The sequence below is a fragment of the Phalaenopsis equestris genome, unplaced genomic scaffold (assembly GCF_001263595.1).
Source record: "Phalaenopsis equestris unplaced genomic scaffold, ASM126359v1 Scaffold212352, whole genome shotgun sequence".
In the NCBI taxonomy this organism is placed as follows: domain Eukaryota; kingdom Viridiplantae; phylum Streptophyta; class Magnoliopsida; order Asparagales; family Orchidaceae; genus Phalaenopsis; species Phalaenopsis equestris.
Window position 1 is genome coordinate 95,580 of NW_018231286.1, and position 22,707 is coordinate 118,286.

General features: G+C 35.0%; 1 protein-coding gene across 1 annotated transcript; it reads left to right on the forward strand.

Moving 5' to 3' along the window:
* Positions 1–608: 608 nt before the first annotated feature.
* On the forward strand, positions 609–21,454 carry LOC110036897 (phosphatidylinositol/phosphatidylcholine transfer protein SFH6-like). Its single transcript, XM_020741448.1, has 14 exons — positions 609–1,014; positions 11,445–11,748; positions 12,226–12,325; positions 13,113–13,379; positions 13,475–13,552; positions 13,670–13,771; positions 13,870–13,919; positions 14,013–14,112; positions 14,205–14,303; positions 14,389–14,505; positions 19,509–19,638; positions 20,461–20,855; positions 21,031–21,105; positions 21,199–21,454. The coding sequence occupies exons 1-14, from the start codon at positions 981–983 to the stop codon at positions 21,217–21,219; spliced, it is 1,872 nt and encodes a 623-aa protein (XP_020597107.1). The 5' UTR covers positions 609–980; the 3' UTR covers positions 21,220–21,454.
* The last annotated feature ends 1,253 nt before the right edge of the window (positions 21,455–22,707 follow it).

Here is a 22,707-nt window from a genome sequence, read left to right on the forward strand (position 1 = left end):
TTCGACAAAGGGACCTTCATACTATTCCATGTGGTTTGGTCCGTCAGTGCTGAAAGAATAAGAATGAGGCGACGAGCGAGGATTACCACTACCATCCTATAACCCATTCGTTGGCATATTTAAATGTATTGTGGAAATGATCTTGGTGCCCCTAGATCTCTTTGTATGGGAAATGAGCCTAAAGGTAATCCTATTCTCAAGATACTTCTATACCTATAAATAGGAGACTCTTTAATAAGAAAGAAAACTCCAAACACTCATTTTTCACTGTTCATAACTTCTCTCTATTTCTCTCATATGATATATTCTTTGGGTGTGATTCATAGATACTTTTAAGTTGAACAATAACTCATTTACATTCTACTTTATATTTCTTAAAATTTATAACAATATCTTCCCTCGCACTTTGGAGAAATCGATAACGTTGAATTAATTTGTAGGGCGAACCTTCCAACTTTGATCTAAAATTGGCAAATTGAAGGAAGAAAAAAAGAAAAAAAAGGCCGCAAAAACTGAACTCTACTCCCACCGACATGCCAAGTGTCAAGCGGGGACAAGAGAGTCCTAATTCCGCGCCGTATCCGTTTCTTGAGAGTACCTTCCCAGTTAGTGGGCGACGTATCCTGGAGCCTATTTCTTTCGTCCTGGCATTTGGAGGCAACGTTATAAAAAAACTTAATTAACTAATCCCGAATCTTTCGCTGTTAAGCCGGCGCTCTGCTTTCCGATTTCTTCCTTCCTTCTTTCCGCTATTTTTACCAAATTTCGTTCAATGCCCTTTCATCTCCCTCACGCGCTGCTGACGCCACGCAACTGAAGCTATCGCAGGTGATCTGACAGCTGATTGGAGGGCTTCCGGATTGTCTGCTTCATGAAGGGAATGCTGGTTTGCTGATTGTTCTGCAGCTTCCTGCTTGATTGCTTGTTCGAGTAACGATTCGGCTGCGTTCTTGCCATTGGATCTAATATCTAAGTTGATCATGTCGGAAACACTTGAACAGTTTGCCTGGTCGCGTGAGTTGAGCATCCCCTTTTTATCTTCTTTTTAAAAATTTTCCAGTAATTTGGTGGTTGGTAGGTGCTGTTCCTAATTTAGGGTTTTCGATTTGATTGCATAGAGTGAGTTGGAATTGAGGCGCTTTGCACTCCAACTGCCCCTCCGATCTAATTGGGCTGAAAGTTTTAGCTTGCGCTTCTTAGCATTGGCTCTTTTCTGGTTAATTAAAGAATTAGAGAATGCATTTTGTTGTTGAAGCTCTAGTGGCAGACAAGATAGAGAGAGTCATCGTAGATGGTTTGGTCACATTAAATTTCGACCACATGATTTGGTTAGGAGAATAGATACTTTAGATTCAACTTATGCTAAAAAAGATAGAGGTAGACCTAAAAAGACTTTAGCATGTTGTATAAAGATTGATCTTAATTTATTAGAACTAAATGAAAATTTGATATTCAATAGGACACAAAGGAGAAAAATGATTCATGTAGCCGATCCAACTTAGTGGGATAAAGGCTTGTTGTTGTTGTTGTTGTTGTTGTTTTTTTTACCCTACAAAAACGTGATCAAATTATCTAGTGTAGCCGATCTAATCAAATCTTGTTAGCCTTACATCTAACTTCCCTTGTTAAAATCCTCCAGTGATGAAACATTCTGAATCAATAATTATTTATGGTTCAGATAATAGAAATTGCTTTCAGGGGAGAACTAGTTTATTTTGTTTTGGATTGTGACAATTAATAAGCTAATAGTTGTCTTACATGATTCATCAAAAATGATTTATCTTGCACACATTGTTGTGATGTCATCATAGTTGCCGCCAACATCTTATCCCAACTATTTTTTATTGGTTTTATGAATTCTCATCTGTCATTCTTTTCTATTGGGCACTATTTGAGGTTTTAAATCAATTATTGACAAATCATTTTAAATAACTTTTATACATTAATAGCAAGTCTATTTTTCTCATCCCTAAGTCTTTGAAATTAATTTTATCTACACATCTAGTAGGTGCATTTTTAATCTTCATTGTATGTATCCAAATTCCCTAAATTTATTTTCGATTGCCCAGGATTCAATAGATGTCCCCATTAACATTATGATCACTTTTAATTCTTTTTTCCTCATTTTTAACAAATTCATTTTAATGTTCACATTCCATTATGCTCAATAAACCAACCAGTAAACCATTAAGAAGTTCTCGATTATTCCCAGGGTTTCCTTTCGTTCACTAAAAGAACCATAAAGTGGGCCGGTCGGTGCCACTAGTCGATTAGCCGATAGATGTATCTTATCAAAAGTTGACTTAAATAGTATATTGCTTGAGCTGGCAATGTCAACCAAAATACTACCCATTTATTATTTATTAATCATCGTCGTGACCACGACGATATCATTGTAGGGATTCCCCTTCTGGGGAAAATCCACTTCAATAAAAATAATCGAGGGATGAGGCTTCCGTTTTGGAGCGAAAGTGGCAACGCAAAGTTCCACCGTTTGGAGCCTTTTATGATCGACTCGCCTGAGTCTTCTCCCGGGATTGCTGGCACTATACCCGCGATGTGGATAACATTGGCTTAGACGGGTTCGTCAGAGTTCTTCTATTGGGGCTTTCTCGTGGCTTTGGGTCGATGCTTCTGGGGCCATGAACTCCTTGAGTTTCTTGGCCCGAATCAACTCTTCGACTAGGTTTGAAAGGTGTCTACACTCCTTCGTGTTATTGTTGCAGTCTCTGTGGTATTTACAGAACATATTTGTGTTTCAGAGAAAAGCTTTCATTCTTATCAACGTAGTCTTTTTGAAGAACTTCTTATCATGTATGGCTTCCACCAACTCCGCTATTGAAACCCTCAACTAAAAGTGTTTTGATGCTTCTCAGTCGCCTGGCGATTGGTTGTTCAATAGACTCCATCCTCTTTGGTAGTTTTTATCTGCCTCTTTATTATTACGAGGCGACCGACTATCTTCAAGTTTGGGCTGTAGGCTGTCCTTCAACCTCTATCCATCATCTCGTGAGGCCCTCTTCTGCAAATGATAGTTGAATTGCCCAACTTTCTGGTACTGCGAGTGAACATACTCCTCTATCGTGATGTGTTGGTTGGCTAACTCCAAGAGTTAAGCCAGGTTATTGGGTTTTTGTAAACCTAAAAAATATTTGAATCATTCGCACCTTAGTCCTTGTGCTACCGTAGGCTCCAAATCCAACACTTTCAGCTTTTCTTTGTAGAATCGAGAAACATACGAACAATAGTTCTCGTTCGGCCCTTAACGTGCCACATGGCCTATGAGTTCTTACGGAATTTATGGGTGCTAGCGAACTGTGTCATGAACATCTTCTTAAATTCACTGAAGGAGGTGATAACTTATGTCAGGAGTCCATCAAATCATCTTAAGGTCAACATGATGTAGAATAACTGGCATTTTAGTGCGTCAAAAATTTTGAAATGGCAGATGGTCGACTCAAATGAAGCTATTTGGTCGGATGAATTGCTTTGACCCTAATTGAATTCCAAAGATGGAACTTTGAACTTCTTCGGGGGCTCAATGTTTGAGATCTGCCGGAAGAATGCATTTTTCGGCTGATAGTAGACCTCCATTTGCCTAAATCGTGGTCTGACCCTTGGTGTAGAACCAACACTATCCAGGTACTGGGATTCTTCAATTCTTTCTGCTCCGTTGAGTCATTCGATGGTCTTGGGGTTCGGGTTCTTCTCAAGAGTTTTCTTCTTGGGGAGCTTTTGCTCTTCTCTCGAGTAGCGTGGGGGCCAACTTTACCCTCTAACCCACCATTTATTCTTTGAGTTCCTGAATTTATTGTTGCACAAATTCTCTCACATGTTTCATATTTAAGATATTTCCCAAATGAGCTTCTTCTTCGTGGTGTGCTCCTCTTATTGTTGATTGCATGATTCCACACTCACCACACTTTTTAGGACGTTGAATCCAAATATGTCATGTGAATCACACCCAAGTTATAAAGCGTTGTATGAACGAGAGAAACAGAGAAAGATATGAAGAGATGGATTAAGAGCATAGTAGCACTAATTTTGGAAGACTAAATTGAATAATGCTTTATTGAAGAACTGACCCCTATTTATCGGTTTCACGGGTATCTAATAAATTTACAATGTAAAATTACATGTTTATCCTTGTCTTAATAGAGACGTCACAAATCATTATTGCACATTTTCATGTCTGTAACCGATTTCAGGACTCTTACATATTCATAACTGACATTGACAACATTTCGTACTCATAACTACTTCAAGAGGGGCATTTAATGATCGTCTTATAATTCGATCGACCGCACACTTTTAGCCGACCACAAACTTTTGGTCAAGATTCCTTCGTCGCTTAAGCAGGAACCAACCACGATATGCTTCCTCTAGTTTTTTATCTTGTTCTCAAATTCAAGCAATTAGAGTTTCTTTTCGGTCGAAAACTTGACGAAACCACCCTCATTTTTTACCTTGAACGAGTAAAAATGGCTGAACAAATCGGTCGACCTCGGGATGGCTTCCCAGTGGCAGAGAATGACAGAAGTCATGATGGCTGTGACGGATTTTGGTAGGATCTGTGCTGTAATAATCCTATATTTGTTGAAAATGCTTTGAAGCTCGGAGCATAGGGGCAGTCGAAGACTATAACTAATTTGATCTCGATAGAAAAATAGATCTGAACTGACATTGTCTGTTGGGCGCTCTGATTCTTGAACCCTCCAAATAACTATGTTATCATCAAAAACATTTCGTTTCTGCATCTCCTTTACATCCCTCACGGTCAAGATCGCTTTGATGGCGGGGTTAGAGCCGAAGTGAGTAGGAGAATACTTGGGGGCTATCATGTCACGAAGCAAGGAGATGATCGAAAGATGAGGTAAAAATCTGTAAGTGCAAAAGGCAAAAAGCAGCCTCATACCCTATTTATAGGATGGACTTAGAAGTCGAGGCATCACATAATGGTAAGTGTCACACCAAATATCATTTCACGTTTAATTAAATATTATTTTATTGTAAATAACATGATTAGAGATCGCGAAGGAAAAATTTTATAAAAATATCTTCCGTCGCTTCAGCCGAGGCATACCTCTTTTGAAGCATCCTCTAGAAGACCAACTATCCACCAAACCTAGTCTGCTCCATCTGATCGACGTCATGATGAAATCTACTCAAAACAGTCGACTCACGGATGGGCCCAACTCAGGATGCACATTGCTTAAGGTAATGCAAGCTCCGCCTCCAGCCTGACAATTTTGGCTGATTTGTGTCAAAGTGTGGCAATCGCTGCCTCCATCCGCTTGCAATAAACCAACCACTCCAGTGCAGGTGCTTTGGTAGGAACTTCAACCACTTTGGTTGAAGGGCCAGCCATCTCCCTCATCCGACGCTCCATTGAATCGAAGGACAGCTACCGACCTTGCAATTGCTCCTGCTGAGAGTTGCTGAAGTGGCTGATCAATGTCCATAAAGTTTGGTAGGCCGCAGGAGGGGGTGCTGCAATCAATCTGAAAGGCGCACCAGGGACTGTCGGGGCAGAATCAACAACGTTCTTAAATGGCTCACCATCAGTGCGAGCCTCCAGAGCAATCGGCTCATCTACATTAAGAATAGTGTCAAGGGATTATTACGAAATTGTCGAAGAGATATTCTTACATACCCAAAATACTATATATTTCAGTAAGAGTCGTGAATTCTTCCACTTTTAGGGTTGGAGCATCTATGTCCTTTGCGAAGGGGGTGGGGGATGGTCAGCAACCGACTTTCCTTTCAATTACTCTTAACTGCCCTCAGCGGGAAGAGCGACTTACTCGTTTTCCTTAGCAGCCGCACCAAAATTCGTGCTAGAAGCCAGAAGGAGGTCCATCGTCGATGTTTTCTTCGACGGTCGAGCATCAGGGCTGTCAAATGAGGCAACTTGATCGACTGGCTCAGGTTCGGGTGTCCTCCGTTTCTTTTTCTTTATAAAGTCTTTTCTTATTCTTCTCCACTATGGCAGATGCAGGAAGTCGAAATTCTCCCAAAGTCAGGAACTGGACATTCATGTCTTTCTTGCTCAAATCATCGATCATGTCGTCGATCGAAAAACTTTAGAGTGACCTGATTAGAATATTATAACTCAAGACTCATGCCATTATTTATAGGGTTTGTTGGGCACAAAAAATAAGGAAGAATTTAGTATTAAATTAATATTTTTTATTTTTGTGCCATTTATTATTTTTTGATTTCTTGTCCTTATCGTAGTGGTTGCCATCAAAGAGCAAGAAAATCAGGGAATTAATATATATAATACAAAAATGTCAGCACAAATCTTGAGGAGATCAAACGGCCAGAAACACGGTGGTACAAATGAAATTCTGAGCTAGATAACACAAGTTTCGTCAACAAATAGTCGATCGACTTTACAACAGAGGCAACTGACATAAAGTTCGGTTTCCGACCGACGAAACCATCGAGCGAGATAACATAATCAAGTGAACGAGCTTTTTTGTCAAGCAATTGGATCTCTATGAAAAAGATTGTTTGACCCCTGTAGTCGACCAACCTACGCATTCAGTGGTCAATCGACACAGCCGGTCGACCTCAAAGACTTTGGACAATCAACCGATATCATCTTTTATGTTTGTTACGATGTAATCTTTATTTTGACAGATACGTCGATTCAATCATTCAGACGGGTATAGTAACTGTTTATTACTTATATGTAATTGTATTCTGAGACCTCTATAAATAGGACGTCATGACATCAATAAGGGGACATTCCGAATTTATACACGGGAAATCTCTTGCGCTCTTGAACTCTCTCTCTCTCTCTTCACTTGCCTCCTTTCAGCTCTTAACTCTCAGGGCATGTTTTCCTAGAAGAAAATTTAGGATTCACCCTATAATATAATTCCTTTCCAAAATTATGGTTAGGAAAGCTGCAACCTGGAAATTCAAACAAGATATTAATATTTTGAAAGCAAGCTAGCACTAAAATTTAGGATTCAACATATAATATAATTCCTTTCCGAAATTATGGTTAGCAAAGCTGCAACCTGGAAATTCAAACAAGGTATTAATATTTTGAAAGCAAGCTAGCACTAATCCAATCTTAAATGAAAAGCCCATATATGAGCTAAAGACTTTAGTAATAAGTAAAGGGGAAAAAAAGACATCAGCTCATAATCTTAAAGGTAGAAGATGATTTTATAAATCTGTTAAATTTACTTAGGCTTATAACAATACGGCTCATGTTTCCTGTAAAACAAGAAGTGAGCAAGTATCAGTGGCAGTGTAAGCTAATATGTGTAAAATTCTATCTTAGATGCTTGTCATAACTTCTCATCATCGCTATCCTCATCAATTTTTTTCGCACAACTACTAAGATAAAAACCAAAGAACGATAAAAACTAGGACTTAAGAACAACATAGCACACAAAACTAAAATGTTATCAGTTAATATTATATTAGTTGGAATATGGCTTAAAAACAATACCCCAGATGAAGCACAACATACTATAAGAAATAGTATGGGTATCCGTCCAGACATTTATAACCATCCTGAGTAGCTAGAAATAACCAATTAAACAATTCATCACTATTCTAGAAAAGGAATATGAAAGGTAAGCCAACTTCTTATTACAATAGCCAATACCAACGAGCATGGAAAGCCAATAGATGATACATAGAGTAATAAAAAGTAGGTGTAAACTATTCATCAACATACAAAATTTGCTAATTTCACGCCTTTCCTAGTTTTCTCCCCATTAATCTTCTGATTAAACTATGTATATCTATAAATAAAAAAGGCTGAATGTGAAATGGCTAATCCTGGAAGAGAAACAATTCAATAAGTTTGTGCAACCAAGATGTATCATGTCTGCCAACTCAGGATTAGAATTATAAATCCCACACTCCATACCCACCTTTTGAATAACAATTGGTAACCAAGATTGTATGAAAGCCAGAGGCATCTCCAAACTCTAACAACCTCCAAAAACTACTATATGCAAACAATAGTCAGAGATGAATCACTAAAATAAAATAACAAAACAAAATTTTACTACAGCACTACAGAAAAAAAGCACAAAAGAAAATGACTAATTTGTCCCTTTCATAGAGAACTACTAATGCACATGAGGCATGGAGAGGGAAGATGAAACCCCCAATCATAAATCTCTCACTCGATGAAAATTTAAAAAAAATAGCACTTAGAGCATTACATTTATATCTAGAGAGAGTTTGGGCACAAGAGAGGCAAAGAAGTTTCATGTGATTGCGCGAAGAAAAGCTAAACTCTTCATCACATGTAAGCCAGGAAGCACTTAACTGTTACCGATCAATCTTTTTAACATGAAAGGTCATAGCCTTTGTAATCTTCTCAAACTTAGAGATTTTATTTTGGAAACTGCACACTAGATACTTGTCTTGATTTTAGCCTTTTGTACTCCAATAAGCGAGAAATATCAAAATATCTAGAGAAGGAAAATAATGACAAAGGTGTTAAAAGTCTACAAGCTTGAGCGCAAACCCATCTTCTATCTCATTGAGAACAAGGTAGAGATGGAGAGACAAGAAGCTTTGACATGCTGAGATTTGAACGAGGTTAGGTGGGACGAATAGCTTTGGGGTGTTTCGGTGATGCTGGATTAATAAAAGACAAGAAACCGAAGGGAGGAGATCTTCTACTTAAAGAGAGGCTACCTGCTGCTGGAATTGGTTTGGAGGTGAGGGTGCAGAGGGAGCATCAACGTGGAGATAAGGTGTGCAAGTTGGATAGCCAAAATGAACAGTGTAGCACCTATGATTAATATAGGAGTGGCAAAGAAAATTGCGTGTGGGTTCTGTGATCATATTTGGTAACCCTTATGTGAGTTTCTATTCCATGATAGTGAAGAGGAATAGAGGGTGATATGAGCGTAGCAGATTGTGGAATTGTTCTTTTATAATTTTTTAGGTGATATTAAAATAAATAAATAAATAGATTTAGGTGTTGAATATGAAAGGAAGAATGTTTTAGGTTGTATGTATGTAAATCCCCATAAAAAATAATTAATTTAGAAATGTGATTGACACTTTTCTTCATTAATGATCACCCACATTTCCTTTTAAAGTTTTCCCTTTTTTTATTTAAATTTGGTCAATTTAATCTTTATAAATAGGGTCTGTATGTAATGAACTTGTTAAGCTTTTAGAATGAAATATTTTGAGTGAAAATCTGTTCTATTTTTTCTTGATGTTTTGTGGCTTCAAGTGTGTATCTTTTTTGGTAAGAATAGACATTTTTCATTTTCTTTAAATTATTTACTTTTCCTTCTCAGCACTTGATATAAGTTTTTCACCACTTGCACATCTTAAGCATCTTCTAAGATTCACAAACCAACAGCCAAAGCCCTCAATCAATCTAAACACCTCCTCATAGCTTTCAGCCAAGCTAAAGAATACTAAAACCTAATCTTGTTCTCTATTCCCCAACACTCTTATAAGCACATCTAAATCCAACCATTCACAATAAATCATAAATACACATCCTAAACTAATCAGCGATATGCATTTCCATCATTTGTCCACCTTAAACTATTTTCATAAGGAGATCTTTCAACTCAGCCTAAATTAGCATAATCTTGATTAATCTTGGCATTGTAACCACTATAACATGTCTTTAAAAAAGTATATAATTCCTATTTTTAGATATTAAACTAATTATTCATAGCTTTTTCTAGTTCTTAATCTTACTAAAGAACAACCTACCACCATCATTTTGATATCAGAGCTTAGAACAAGTGTTATGGCAGACTAATGAATAAATTAAAAAAAAAAAAACTTTAAGTCTTACCTGACGAAAGACACACTTGAAGTCGTTAAGCACTAACCTAAAATAGAGCAATTTTTCATACAAAATATTTTGTTACAAAAATTGAATAAGTTCATTATATACTAGCTCTATTTATAGGGATTTTAATGACTAAAGTCCAATGAAAAGAACAGGAAAATTTTGAAGAGAAAGTTAGGTGGTCATTAATAGGGTAAGGTGTAAAACTTTTTCCTAAATTAATTATTTTTTTATGGTCTGCCCATATAAGTTCTAACCACAAGACAATTCAAACCTATTAGAATTTAAATTTAAAAAATAAAATCTAATGTTTAATTATTTCCTCATGACGGTTCTTGTGATGGGGCTTGAATGGGCTCTTGCTCGAGCACTTTCTTGATCTTATGCTTAGGCTACTATAATTTGACCTTTGGCTTTATTTGTTTGATCCAAATTTCTGTGCTACATTAATAAAAGTATTTAGTGTTGACTCCTTAGTAGATAGGATGTTTCCGAATCTTTTTACTAGTCGGGTAGAAATTAGAGAAAATTTTATTATCAAAGCCCTACATTCACCAAGCTTTAAGCAAAGAGATTTAAATGTGTTGTTTTGTAGTTTTAATGTATAAAGAAATTTAGTTTCTCAAGCTTTCACTTTATTAGTCTCTTGCTTATGTGCTCTTATTATTTCTCCAACAATTTATGTTAATTGTCGTAATGTGCTTGTCGTTTTCTCATTATAATATTTTATTTTTAAATAAAAAACTAAAATAATATTTTATAAGCTAGAACTTGCAATCCATTTAAGATTATTAAGCAACTTCGAATTAATGAATACTATCTTGATTTTTTTGGTGACATATTATTTAGTTTAATTTTCAACATTGAGGATTCCTTTATCATACAATGGAGGTAACCAATCTCCACATTTAAATATAAATACTCTTGCTAGAGATAAGTTTTATCAATTACAAGTGCCTTGATACCCCACTTTCTTAAAGATGGAGTCAATCATTATCGATGAAGTTTCTATAGATCAAAGTGTAATGAAGGTTTTGATTAATTGAAAGAAAAAATCACCAAGTGAAGTTACTTGGTTGACAAGAGAGAACTTATAGGAACTAGCTCCAAAACTTGTGGACTAACTAAGTAATCTCGTTGAGATGCCTATTTTGACTATAGTTTAGTCATCAAATGGTCTTGTGAAATTTTCAATTATGCTTTTCAATGTTTGACTTAGGCCAATTTGGACTTAGATCTAGTTGTCATTTAGTATTATTGAGTTTATCTCTTCGAGATGCTTTTTTTGAATATAAATTTGCTAAATATGAAGTTTGAATGATCTCGAACTTCATTTTGGAAGTTTCATGTTTACATATTTGTTAGTTTTGAGATCTAAAAAAATTGCATCAAGATGTGAATTTTACTAGAATTATTTTTTTGGTGATATATCAACAACTACTATTAGGTTCTATCCAAATGAAAAATACTCAATTCACTAGATATGTACTAAAAATATCATTCCACTTTAGATTCCCTTTCTTATTTGGATTTCCTATTTTTCTGCAGATCTTATACAGATGTCTGGCATTTTTTTAGAAATTTACTGTACTTTATTCGTTTTGTTTATTCAGCTATTGACTTTGAGATTTGGCAGGTTTTGATGGTTTCTCTAGTTATGATGAACGTAGAGAACGAAAGTCTGATTTGGAGTACTCTGAAGATGAGAGGAAGACAAGAAGGGGATCTTTAAGGAAACGGGCAATTGATGCTTCAACTATATTTAAGCACTCTTTGAAGAAGAAAAAGTCCAGGAGAAAGAGTGATAACAGAGTTACCTCTCTTTCAATTGAGGATATAAGGGATATAGAGGAGCTTCAAGCTGTCGATGCATTTCGTCAATCACTAATTTTAGATGAGCTGCTGCCTGCAAAGCATGATGATTACCATAAAATGTTGAGGTACTTCAATTGTTATTTTTGTTACTTCGATTTGTGTTGTTGTGATTCGGCACACGTAGTAATTCATGCTCTTTCCAACCCTAGATTCATCCCCAATGAGATTACTCTTTCTGTTATGAAATTTTTTCTAAAAAACTTGAGGCCTAAGGGGATGGTTTAGGATTCCCCAGTTATCCTCCTTATCTTCATGCCATAATAACTTATGGAAGGTTATTTAGGAGAAATGTTTCTCGCTTTCTTCAAAATCAATACAACTTTAACACTTCCTGGTGAAAAGGAAAATGGTGCATCAATCTTACAATAACACATAATATAATTTGGCGGTGAAAGACATATTGACTCAGGGTGCAAAGAAATTTTAAATATTTGAGAGCCTCTGTGGACCTAAAATTATTTTCCTTTGAATGAACATCATAATTTTCATTCCAAGTTTATTCTCATATCTTAAACCCTTATAACATACATATGTAAACTTAGGTTTTTGAAGGCTCGCAAGTTTGATGTTGAGAAAGCAAAGCAAATGTGGGCTGAAATGCTTCAGTGGAGAAAGGAGTTTGGGGCTGATACGATTACAGAGGTAACATATTTTCTTATCCATGATTTGTTTTAAATAAGCAACTTGGACTAGGATTTCAGATCTGCAAATAATATCTCATTACTTAAAAATAACCATGTGAAACATCGTTTATTATACCTACATCTCAAAAGAAGTATCCATGCAAACTTTGACCTATGCAAGCTGCACCCCCCCTGACAGCCGTGGAAAATAAATTTTGATTGCATCTGGCCTGTGGATCCTATTGGTCAGATGCATGCCAGTTAAAGCTGTGCAAATATGGTTAGCATTGTTTTATACTTTTATTTGTTTTAGAGAATTATCACAGTTTTTGGCAATGAAATGATCACAGTTGGTAAATTCCGGTTTCCGTTGCACCTATAAAATTCTTTTCTTATTTTGCATTCTATTAGCTATTGCGCTAGGTGATACCTTATCCATTTATACGTTTGCTACCATAGAAATAGAGCCCCACATAAATGTTTCTAGGGTTTAGACTTGCCTTGACACTATGCCATGCAATTTATTGGCATTGTGTGGTTCTGTAGCTTACTGAGTATTGCTTAATGTGCCATCTTACAATTTTTTGCTTTAATGTCCTTGTCATAGAATTTTGTAGAGGCATCCTTTTTTGGTTTGCTTGCATTACACTCCCTTAAATGAAGCTGCTGATGTGCGAGGCTGCTCTAAAAGAAGCCTATTGAGCTTTGATGTCCTTTAGATATTCTTATGATTCATGCCATCAGAGTAATAATTCTTTACATTTTGGGCTGTTAATACATGTTTGACGTCTTCTTTTTTGTTGCAGGATTTTCAGTATGAAGAACTACCTGAAGTTCTGAAGTACTATCCGCATGGTTATCATGGTGTAGACAAGGAGGGGAGGCCAGTTTACATTGAGCAGTTGGGAAAAGTTGAACCAAACAAGCTTATGCATGTTACAACCATAGACCGATATGTACGATATCATGTGAAAGAGTTTGAGAGGAGCTTTTTAATCAAATTTCCTGCTTGTTCAATTGCTGCAAAACGGCATATTGATTCTAGTACAACTATTTTGGATGTGCAAGGGGTGGTAAGTTATTTTTTTTTCCCATTGTATGTTCTGCGGTTGAAAATATTGTTTTCTGGTTGCCTTTTTGACTTTTTTCTTTTTTCTGTCAATAATAGAGTTTGAAAAACTTTAGCAAGACTGCAAGGGAGTTGATTCAAAGGTTACAAAAAATTGACAATGATAATTACCCTGAGGTATGCTATCTGATTACCTTAATATTTAAATGTTTTTTTTTTCATTAACCAAGCTTCAGGCACTTGCCATAACACATTTGAGGAACTCTTTCATATATGCTTTTAATGTACATGCAGACATTATACCGCATGTATATTATCAATGCTGGCCCCAGTTTTAGATTGTTATGGAACACTGTAAAATCATTCCTTGACCCCAGGACAACTTCAAAGATAAACGTGGGTTATGGTTTTTCCTCACCTTTGCCTCATTTTCTTTCTTTTTCCAGTGATCATTAGAATAATATGATGACTTCTGTTTGCTTAAATTTCTTCAGGTTATTGGTACCAAGTACCAGAGTAAGCTTCTAGAAGTAATTGATACCCGGTATCCATTCTATACTAGATTTTCTTGTTAATAACATGATTCCTATTATTTCAAACTTTAATTTATTTTTTTTGGGTTTTCAATTTCCTCTAGTGAGTTGCCTGAGTTTTTCGGTGGTACCTGTACCTGTGCTGATGTGGGTGGATGCTTGAAAGCTGAAAAGGGCCCATGGAAGGACCCTAATATTTTGAAGGTCAACATTGGCCAATCCTTTGTATTGTTTTTTCTTTGCCATAATGTTAGTCATTGTGATTAATCTTTACAATGATGCTAATGGACATGCAGATGGTTCTTAGTGGAGAGGCCCAATATGCCCGGCAAATAGTAACTGTTTCTAGTGGAGAAGGAAGGATCATTGCTTATGCTAAGCCACAATATCCAGCAGTAAGGCTTTTTTCTTCATTCTTTTCTTAAGTCTAAATGATTCTATGTTCTGTAAATGTTAAAACTCGTTCCCTTGCTTGGCCAGGTGAAAGGAGGTGATAGTTCCACAGCTGAATCTGGATCAGAAGTAGATAATATTACATCACTCAAATTAGTAAAGCCTTCTGTCTCATACAACCGCCTAACCCCTGTGCAAGAATTCGTAAGATTTACTTTGCACCAATCTATCTCCTTCTTTCTCTGCACCCTAAAACATACGGCCATTAACCCAAGTAACCAGAACCACGAGTATTAGTTTATGTAGGGATATAGTCACCAATGTGACTAGCTAGAATCTGAACTTTGCAATGACTAAAGATACTTTGAGATGGACTTAAATTTCTTTTTAATATTATGACTGTTTACGGTTATGTACATTTTAGCAGTTTCTTTCTCGATTTTGCTCGCTTATTCATTATGATTGTTTATAGTTGTTTCTTTTTGCTGCTAGTTATCTTGAACATGAGGGTTGCTAAATTATGTTGTACTCTAGAAGAAAAAGCTTGGAAAGTTGATTTATTTATTTATCTAATAGATATTTATACACAGTGCCTAGAAAATACATAAAATCTATGAAGCAAATACAACAATTTAAAAGTAAATAAAAAAAAAAAACCTGTTGTTTGAGCATGCCAGCCATTCACCCCTTGCATCCTTCCATTTTTTTTCCGTCTTGGGATCAATCCATGCCACTCTTCTTATTCAGCATACAAATCTATGGCCTCTTATAGCCATTTAATCTCGCTAACTTGAAAGTAATACATGGCTTCCCTCCTTAAATATATGAATCAGTGACTCATTGTTTTCCTTGTTTGCATATGATCCAAAGAAGATTATTTTTCCTATTTAGCATTCCTTAGCTATTTTAGCACTCCCTCAAATTGAATGGTAGAGATCTACTACTTCTACATTGTTTGAGATTTTTGTGAATCCAAGGTCGTAAAGTCTTCTGATAAATGTCGGCAAATTGGCCGCCTATTGGAACATAATAAATGCAAGTTAACCCATTTTTTATTTTTTTTATTAATGAAATTTTATCCAACTCCACATAATTTGTTCGATTATGTGTTGCCATATTGTAGGCAATAATGCTAGCTAATTTGTTGTTACAGTATATCCTCATAAGTTTTTTTTATTTAATCTTGAAATCATATGATATAATTTAATTCATACGAGTTTACTTATTTCTTGAGAGATTACTCTGAATTGAGGTTCGACACTTAACCTTGCGATTAAGCGTTAATTTTCGCTTCTCTATGTTACAAGATTTGCACCTTACAGTGTACAATATTTTGAAATATATCTTTTCATTGATGATCCCACATAGGCAATATGAATATAATCTTCAATTTATAGTTATATATTTTATAGAGAATCCCTTTTCTAGATTTGATTTTAGATTACATATTTCAAATTTTGTGATGATTTTTTTTAGTATATCATCAATATACATGATAAAAGTTAACACTTTTCCTTCGATGGAATATTTTATGAAAAGTATATGATCTCCCTGCTTTGTTTATATCTCATTCCATACATAGAATTCGCAAATCTACCAAGCCGTTCTCTTGAGAACTATTTACGGCTTTATAAGACATTTTTAATTTGAACACCTTATTTCCTACCATTTAATTATTTTCTTCCACATCCCCATATGAAAAGGCAATTTTTGTGCATATTGTTGTATAGAACATCCAAAATTAGTAGCCGAAAACATTATGATGTTAATATTATTCATTTTGACAATAACAACAAAGGTTTCTTGACATTCTATCCTATAAGATTAAGTAATTTTTTGTTTACTAAACCTCTTTATCCCTTTGCATGTTTCTATTAGCTTTAAATTTGAATGAGAAAATCTACCTGCATCTTATAATTTTTTTTTCTTTATGTGCTCAACTATCTCCCAAATATATTTTTTGAAGGCATTCCATCTCTTCTTTCATGATGTGTATTCAATTCATATTCTTATAATGCCTGAAATAGGGTTTGTGAGATTTTAGCTCTACAAAACTTATATTTATAAGAAGGCTTTATATGTAGTAGAAAAATTTTGAAGGATGTGTACAGGGTTATATGATATAGATGAGGGTGCATGTTATGGGAGTTGACGAAGTTTGAGTCTTGAGTTTGTTGAAGATTTTTTATGGGCTTTATCCTTGCACAAAACATGGATTGATTGTTGTTGTTCCGATACTGTTATAGCAGCGATATCAAGGGAGAATATATTAAATTCTCATTTAATAAGATTAATTTTGTTTTCATGATTCATGAAGATGAATTTTGTTAGAAGGAAAGTTGAAAATTCTATGTTTGGAGAGGAAAACGAGAATAGAAGGAAAAAAACAAGATAAAATGTAGGACCCTAATTTAGTTCTAATACCATGTAAAAAATGAAGTGGCTTGGAAACTTGATTTATGCATATTGTGCCAAAATAATCACTTGATTGTTTACATGGGGTCATTTCAGTCCCAGAGTCTATAAAAGTACCAAATTAGTTCCCAAGCTCTTTAAACTGTAGTTAAATGGAAAATTTTTCTGCTCATATTAAAAGATTTTTGGGAATAAATTGGCACTCCATAGATCTGGTACTAATATGACCTGCAATAAAGAGTTCGGAGACTATTTTGATACTTTTCTCCCTGATTTATTTATTCATTTGATGGGTATTTAAACACAAAGTTAACTAAAAATAATTAGAAAATATATAATCCTTAAGAAGCAATAAGAATAAGTTAAAATTTAGAGAACATGCTATTTCAAGCATGCTAGCATTGCAACCCTTGCTGCCTTCCAATTTCCATATAGCGATCAATCTTTGGCACTCTTTTTTCCTTACTCGTCATACAAATATGTGGGCCCTCGTAACCATTTAACTGTGGCAGCTAAATATCAATCCGTGGCCGTCTGGTTTCCTTTTTAGCACATGAATTAGTGGTTCATCACTCAGTTTGCATATAAATTCATAGCTTGTTACCTTATGTAGCAACCCCTAGCTGCTGTACTAGGTAATTTCAGCAAGTGCGGTCACTTTTTTTTTTGATTATGCAAATGAGAATGTTGAAGGTGTTTATCATTTAAGCTATTCTCCACGACTTCACTTTCAAAAGCCATTCAATTTCAAAAATTTTTGTATATAGTCCAAAACATTTAAAATCACAAAAATATCTCAGTATTATGTAATGCATTTTATTTTGTGCACTATATCAGTCAATCTTGTACTTGGAAACTCAATTTCAACCAGATTGTGAATTTATCTTGCTGAAGCTAATATGGGCCTGTTTCTAAAGCAATTTTGGATCTTCTTCATTTTATGAATTAGATGCAAAGTTAATTCTCTTTTTATGTTTACACTGACCTTTAAAATAGATTAAGATATCCAGCTTGTGTGCCTTTCTCACAAGCATAAATTCCGTACTTTTCAGTTAACTTCTGTAGGTTCTCTAAGAAGTATTTTGGCTTTACTTAAAATATACTAATTTATTTTCTTTTCTAACTATAATATTTGTCAGTGTCAAACTAGAAAGACATAATTATGCTGGTTAAGTTAATTTGTTGTATTTCTATAATTAAATAAAATTCCATATGTAAGAAAGATGTTCAGGTGTTTGAATTAGGTGCAAGCTTGTGCTTTTTTTTTTTTATAAATCAATGTTTTTTTACCGACACTTCCCATTTTCTCTTGCAATTTCCATGGTCATCACAAATAAAGTGAATTTATATGCCCATGCATGAACAAATTCTATCACACTACTAAAATGTACTTAAATATGCAAAATAGTTACAAACTTCTTTTTTATAATCTTTTATAAAATCAAATCGATTATATCTCTAATGCAAGTCCTAGAGCTTCCTAATTGTGTGTATCACAGTGATTTATGCTTTTTTATTTCTCATGCTGCATTATCCAGGTTATTTCAACATTTTACTTCATTCTATCATCACAATCATGCGTTTTGTGATTTTCACTCAGCTTCACTTTGTTCACATTGGAGAATTTTTAAAATCACTGGTTTAAAGAGGGCATGCTTGAAGCAGTTGTTAAGTTGCCTCTAGTGTATTTTTGAAGTCTTAGATTGAAGTTTTGGTAATTATATATCTTGAAGTCCTAGATTTGGAATAGCATATGTGCAAATAAAAATATAAACCAGCATAAAAACCGCTCCCCAGACTCTGCACTACAGAGAGCTAATTGCACTTGGTTCACCCTTTTGTTGGATAAAACTAGTATAGGCTCTTCAGGGAAAGATTTTAGCGCCTTATTGAAAATCTTGGCTGCTTTTCTTGTCCAAGGAAAAATTGTTCAAGTACAATTAGAGAAGACATTTTTCATCCCCCTGTTAATTTTTTTGCATTGTATAACCTAAATCAAAAAAAAAAAAAAACATTACATTAAGAATAATGATAAGTTAATCAAAAAAAAAAAAAAACATTAAGAATAATGATAAGTTTTAAGAGCCAACTTGGCATTTCAAAAGATGTTCTGCTATCGTTTTTTCTGCTAATACTGATTATCTCCATCTTTTTCTTCATTAGCCTCCATAGGCTTTTGGCTTGAAAGCCATTCTCACAATGATAAGAAGCAAAACTAATAATTTTGGAGTGCTACATCAACACTGCGCCTTCAAGGACAATTTCTCTATGGTTGCGGATGCAAAGAGCAATCTAGGGATCATCCCTAGACCTCCAAAAATTCAGTCCCTGATTCCTGCACAAAAGCACAGTGCCTTCCTCTAATAACAGAAATTAAATGAATTGGTTAAGAAAGGTTCTTGTTCACTTAGTCAGCATAACAAGGCATGCTTTATTGAAAATGGCTTATACGTGATAAGGAGCTTAGCTCATGCAGTGAAAGGCTTTTGATTTCTTCAATCAATCTTTATGCTTTTGAGTTCATTCAGCGCGCTTTATTAACTTTTTATACTCTTTCAGTTAATTATTTGGGCTCATAAATGAGAGTAGATTTAATATAAGCTTGTTTATTAACCTCTAAGTGGCACCCTTAAATGTAATCTTTACATCACCCAGGTCTGAATTAGGCAACTGCAATCTTATCATATTGAGATCTGTTAGAATTTAAAATGATGAGATCAGGATGGTTTCTTTTATGTATTTATCACTAATGTTTGTAGAACTTATTAATTATTTTTTCTGTTTTTGCCCAGCCAAAAATGATAGGGAAGGGTACCCACCCATTAAGGTTCTCGGAACCGGACGAGCATATTCCCGTAGTTGACAAGGCTGTGGATGCAGTATGGATAAAACAGGCTTCTAACAGGTCATCTCCACTGAAAGGTTTGTGATTTATTTTGGTAGTTGGCAGTAATCTGGGACAGCTATTCATTAAAATGTGTAAATTTTGTTGAGGAAGATTAGGGTTATCAATACCAGTAACCTTCACGTCAAATTGGCATGCATTTCCATGACACATTTTGCTTGTTATACAGCAAAAGCTTTTCAAAAAGCCATAAATTTGTAGCAGTTTGGAGTCTAATGAGAATGTAATGTTGCGAAGTTCTTCAATTATATAACTTGGAGAAGAATTGGCTGACATGGCTTGAACCCGACTTCTTAATAATCTGAAGTGGAAAAGCAATCTTATCTTACAATAAGGAATTGCAAAAAATAGACTAAGCTCTAATTTAACATTGCTAACTTTTGCCAAAAGGATGCACATTTCCCTTTCTTCAGAGGGCAAAGGGTTCATTTGAGTGCTTTCACACGACTTTGGCTTTTCATAAAGCTGCCTATTCTCTATTTGGCGAACATAACTTTTGTTTTTTCCAATTTTTTATGGTTAGAAGAAAGCTACTATCCAACTTATTCAAAAGGAATATGATTTATAATACCCAAAAGTAACTTTTAAAATATCAGTTTTTTCAACTCTACAACTATTTTTACCGACAATTATAGCCATTCAAATAGACCCTTAGTGTTCCAGCTTAATCTCCTAGCCTTAGATTTACTTGGTTTTGGGTCAGGGTTAAGAATTTAGTTTTGAGGATTTTTAGGCTTTAGATATGCAGTTGCTCCTCTCATCATATTTGATACATCCATAGATTTATTCCCCCATTTTTCTTGGGTTCACAAGCACTGAAGCTAATTTTGGTGAAGCAGGTGAAGCATGTTTGGCAGATCCTCACAAGTCTCCAGATGGAGCTCGAGCACAAGTACTTGCATGTATTGTGACCATTGCCATGACTCTACTTACACTGTTTCGTGCTGCCACCAGTTTTGCAACAAAGAAGCTTCAACAAGCAAACTGTGAATCTCATTGGCATGATGCTGAATTAGTTAAAAACACTAATCCCAAGGAGTTTAGACGATCAGCCAGCCACGGTTTCACAGAGGCTAATCTCTCCTCTGTTCTAAAGAGGCTAGATGAGCTAGAAAAAAAATTTGACCTTCTTCAATCTAAGCCACCAAAAATGCCTTATGAGAAAGAAGAGTTGCTCAATGCCGCTGTTTGCCGCGTGGACGCATTAGAAGCTGAACTTATTGCTACCAAAAAGGTATTGTTTCTTACCTATGGAAATGATATTATTTTATTCGAGTATTATGCCATCCATCCATTTGTTTAACTTATTTCTGCGATTTATACATCAGTTCCCCTGAATTATATTACAGTTGATTTTTTATAATCCCTTTGTTTTGTTTTATTCTAATACTATCCCATTGGTTGGATAGGCTTTTTATGAGTCTCTAATGAGGCAAGAGGAACTGTTGGCATTTTTTGATCGTCAGGAAGAAGAGAAGCTTCGGGTTAGTATAGACCGTATGTCTATTTTACCAATGTTCATCACTTAACCGTTGACCTATATCTTACTGTATGTTTGTGCGCATTTGTTTCTGCAGAGGAAGAAACGTTGCCTCTGAAGGAAACTAGCCGTTCTGGCATTCTCCTTCTTTGATGAGAGAAAAAAAATAATTGAATATTTATTTATTGAAGGATTCTCTTGCTTGCCTCTTGGGACGGTATAAAGTTTGCAATAAATATAAGCTTCCATCCACTTGTAAACACTATTTTTTCCACTTTTTATTTCCGTCTCTGCTACTTTTCAAACATTCGTATGAGTGACAAAAATGAGGATATTTTGTGATTCTTATTTTAGTATTGGTTTGGTGTCTTATTTTATTATTGGTTTGGTGTTATCTTTGAGAATTGATGAAAAATGAAAGATGGTAAATTGGACATTTATTTTTTTCTGGATGGTTCGTAGTTGCAAAATATTTTAGATTAGCTATTCACAGTACCAAAAGCCCCACTCATAGGACAGCCCTAACATTGGTTGACACGTAGTGTTGCTGAGTCCGTTGAGAGTTGCGAGTGCACAAAAATGTTGAAAGCTTCTTTGCTCAACAAGAATTTTTTGTAGCTCCCCAATGATTAATTTTCAGTTTGTAAGAGATGCAGTAAATTAAATTTTTCTGATGTCCATCTTCCAAGTAGCTTTTTTATGGCAGGATTCGAAACATCTCAAAGCCTAACCGAAGGTTTAGCCACTATAAATTTAGGGCCCGTTTGTGGCAGTTTATAAATGCGAACGACATTTTTAAAACGCCGCATCACTGTTTGGAAAATACGTTTCGGCAATTTATTCGAAAACACAGTCGGGTTTTTACACTAAACGCAGATAGTGAGTCGAATCCCTCGGGCCACCCGAGGGTCGCGTTTTAGGATAAACTGCTTGTTTGAATAAACACAAACTGCTCTAATTGCACCCTTAATTTAGGTTCCCTGATTATAGGTTGACATTTTTCACTCAAATTAAGTATATTAAATTAGAAAATAAAGATCCAATTTTTATGTTCTTACATATCTAACATTTAAAGTTTAATATTTACATATATACTTTTCAAATTGTAATTTCACAAAAGAATATCATTATTATTAAAATTTTAACCGTGAAATATATCATTTCATGCATAAATAAAAATTATAAATATAAATATGTGATATACGTAAATAGACAAGAGCTATATGACATATATGTAAATCTTTCTTTGTAATTTTTCAGCTGAAGGCTAGAAGAAATAATTTGCCCTGTTCTTGAATTTACTTTTTGGAGGCACCTGAGAACTCTAAAATCCATCTCATATCCATAATATTCGTTCTATCCTACTTCGTTTTCTATTTTCTAATGAGCTATAAGGCGGATCTTGTTGTTCTCGAGCCTTAGTATTGATCAAGCAACCTTCATTGTTTGTTCAGCTCTTACCCTATTCTTCATTTACAAAGCCTTCATTTTCTTTGATAAATCAACCAAATTTCTTGACATATTTATCTGATCGAGAGCCCTTAGCTATAAAATCATAGCATCATCTATTCACATTCTTTGTTCGTAGTACCACAATGGAACACAT